Source organism: Microtus ochrogaster, unplaced genomic scaffold, assembly GCF_000317375.1.
Source record: "Microtus ochrogaster isolate Prairie Vole_2 unplaced genomic scaffold, MicOch1.0 UNK31, whole genome shotgun sequence".
NCBI classification, from domain to species: Eukaryota; Metazoa; Chordata; class Mammalia; order Rodentia; family Cricetidae; genus Microtus; species Microtus ochrogaster.
In genome coordinates this window covers 2342751-2345708 of record NW_004949129.1, presented here as the reverse complement: position 1 = coordinate 2345708, position 2958 = coordinate 2342751, and the positions used below count along the sequence as shown (strand labels likewise).

Below are 2958 nucleotides of genomic sequence, written 5' to 3'. Positions count from 1 at the left end.
CCTTCCCACCTCCCCCTCCCACCTTCCCCTCCCACCTTCCCCTCCCACCTTCCAGGCCTCTCTCTTACTGTGGCTTCCCCCAGGGGACTGAGGACACAGGAGGGAGGAAGCAGTGAGTGCCCTATGTACTATGCTCTTTTTTTAAAAAAGATTTATTTATTATGTAAACGATGTTCTGTCTATATGTATGCCTGCAGGCCAGAAGAGGGCACCAGACCTCATTACAGGTGGCTGTGAGCCACCATGTGGTTGCTGGGAATTGAACTCAGGACCTCTGGAAGAGCAGTCAGTGCTCTTAACCTCTAGCCATCTCTCCAGCCCTGTACTATGCTCTTATGTACACCCTGATCTATGACAAGAAGTGACACTCCTTCCCATTCTGCCCTTTGGGCTCCTAGCTAACTCCAGGCTCACCTGCTGTCCCGGGCTCTTCTCCTCTGGTCCTGATCCTTCGCTCTCGGCTGGGGCTATGAATACTGGGGACACCAAAGTGAGACCAGAGCATCAAGTTTGAAGAAGTGCTTCCCCCAACCCCACCCCGCTCTTCCTGCCCCTGAGGCTGTCTCCTGTGGCTTACCACTATCACCAGGCCCCTCTTCTGAGCTGCGGATGCTGCCCTCCCCATCTTCTGTCAGCTCATCACGTTCACTCTGGGGAGAGACAGGAGGAGGATCAGCCCCTGGGCCCACAGTCATGGTCAGATACCTTCCCCCCGAGGGCTCCCCTTCTGTGCCCAGCATACCAGGCTCCGTGTGGGGGACTCAGACGTGCTGCTGAAGCTGGAACGGTTCATCAGTGCCAGGGAGGTGCCATAGCGCAGGGTCTCATAAACTGGGTCCACCTTCCCGATGGTCCCTGCTAAGCAGCCACCTTTAGTGCCTGGCACCTAGCTGCCAACCTGGGTTTACCCCAAAGCTCCACCATGTGGGTCCCAGGGCTGGAACTCAGCTCATCAGATTTGGTGGCAAGTGCCTTTACCTGATATGCTAACCTAACCCTAACCAGTTCTATTTGTTATTATTATTTGGTTTATAGGACAGTGTCTCATGTAGCCCAGGCTGGCACCCACTTGCCAGCCTGAATTCACCCTAGACCCTATATGTGAAGGCTTTGAACTGCTAACCTCCCTTCCTCTGCCTTCTGAGTGCTGGAATGCCTGGCATGGGACACCACACCCACCTCAATCCCACCTTCTTTGGTGCTGTCTTTCAGGGTCTGGCACAGTGAACCAAACTAACTAGGTACTCGAGAAGTGGCCAGGTGAGAGACGAATGAACCAATGAATTAACGGAGGCTACATTCAGGACAGGAGCATCCAGGAAAGGGAATCAGGGAGAACAGAAATAGGTGGTACCTGCGTGACTCAGGCATGGAACTGAGAAATGTGTGGGGTTTCTTACAGGACCTCCGAGATGCGGGCCCTGGGGTGTGGGGCCACTTACCAGTAGGTGGGGACTCTTTGCTTATGGCACAAGCTGGTGGTGGCTCATGCACCAGGAGTGGGGAGCTGAAGTTGCGTCGAAAAGAGGTGGACTGGAGCAAAAGGAGGCAGAGAGAAAACACAGAGACTCAATGAACCGTGGAGAGACCGGCTCTACCCAAGCGCGGGACCACCCCACAGGAGGACTGGCCTTGCAGGATTCGTTTGCTCATTCTGCCACAGGATAGCCCCTACTCACTGTCTTGCCCGGGCATTGCTGGTGGGAGATCTCCTCGGAGCACCAGAGATGGACGCTGACTTTGCATGTTTTACACCGCAAGCCCTGCTTGGAGTTTCCTAGGAGAGATGCGGGTTCAACAAGAGAAACTGGCCAAGAAGGGACACACCCATGGACAAGGAACAACACTACAAAAAGCCTGGTGGTGCATGTCTTTAATCCAAGCACTGTAGCGGTAGAGGTGGGCCAGTCTCTGAGTTCAAAGTCAGCCTGGTCTACAGAGTTCCAAGACAACCAGGACTACACAGAGAGACTATGTTTCGAAAATAAAAATAAGAGCCCAGTGACTGCTGCCTGAGTCTTGGGCTGGGCTTCAGGGCCTGGCACCTCTCCCACCTACCGTGAAGATGTTAAATGGCGCCAGAGCCCTGTGTGTGAGCTTGGAGCAACAGTGGGGACAACCACCACCCACGGCTCTATTGTTCTTTTGCAGAGTCGGCAATGTAGAATCTAAGGCCTAAGGCATGGTAGGTAAGGACTCAAGCCAGGAGTTAAAGCGCTAAAGCCCAGCCCCACCCGACACTCACTTGGTCTCCCCAGGAAAAGAGGCACGGTTGGAAGTGTGACCCTGCACTGCAGAATCCAACACCAGGTAGTTCCATGGCTTATTTCCAGGTGCCCACCAACTCCTCCTCTGGCCTGCCACAGGGCCCAGATACCTACCGACAATGAGCTGGTGGCACAGCTCGCAAGGGCTGGCTCTCTTGAAGACGTGTTCCTGGAAGCTGTGCAGCCTCACTGGTTTGAGTGGTGCCAAAGGGCGTGGGACCGGGCATGGGGAAGGTGCTGGGGTGGGTAGACCCCCATCTGTGGATGCAGGTGGCGGAGAAGGAGGCGGCAGCGGGGTTGGCGGCGTCAGTAGCACCTCTGTTGGACACTTCAGCTCAGAGCCTGAGCGGAGGAAGAAGTTCTCCACGCTCTTACTTCGAAGGATGGTTTTGAGGGAGAGGGAGCGCTTGAATCGCTGGAGCTGGGAGAAGAAGGGGCGAACTGTGAGCGAAAGGCTGAGGGCTGAGCAATGAAGCCTCCAGTGGAGGCTGCACGGGAGCTGAGGACCAGTGCCAACAGAAAGAACTACCAGAGATTCCTGCTGCAACCATCCAGCCTCCCAGAACCCACGGAGAACTGGCAGGGAAATCAAAGGGAGCTCTTTTTTTTTCCTTTTTTTTTTTTCCTTTTTTATGGTTGTTCGAGACAGGGTTTCTCTGTGGTTTTTGGAGCCTGTCCTGGAACTAGCTCT

The 2958-nt window shown here is 54.6% G+C and overlaps 1 protein-coding gene across 2 annotated transcripts in view; it reads right to left on the bottom strand.

Annotated features, from left to right (window-relative positions):
- Nucleotides 1–2958, bottom strand: part of Stac2 (SH3 and cysteine rich domain 2) — a 19576-nt gene that overhangs the window by 3814 nt on the left and 12804 nt on the right. Inside the window, exons 2-7 of one of the 2 annotated variants that reach the window (XM_026789901.1) lie at nt 2382–2688; nt 1680–1777; nt 1443–1533; nt 743–858; nt 578–650; nt 415–476 (exon numbers count right to left, since the gene is read on the bottom strand). In XM_026789901.1, coding sequence (XP_026645702.1) covers nt 415–476; nt 578–650; nt 743–858; nt 1443–1533; nt 1680–1777; nt 2382–2688 — 747 coding nt within the window. The remainder of the gene's footprint in view (nt 1–414; nt 477–577; nt 651–742; nt 859–1442; nt 1534–1679; nt 1778–2381; nt 2689–2958) is intronic. The other variant, XM_013354133.2, reaches the window with a different exon arrangement.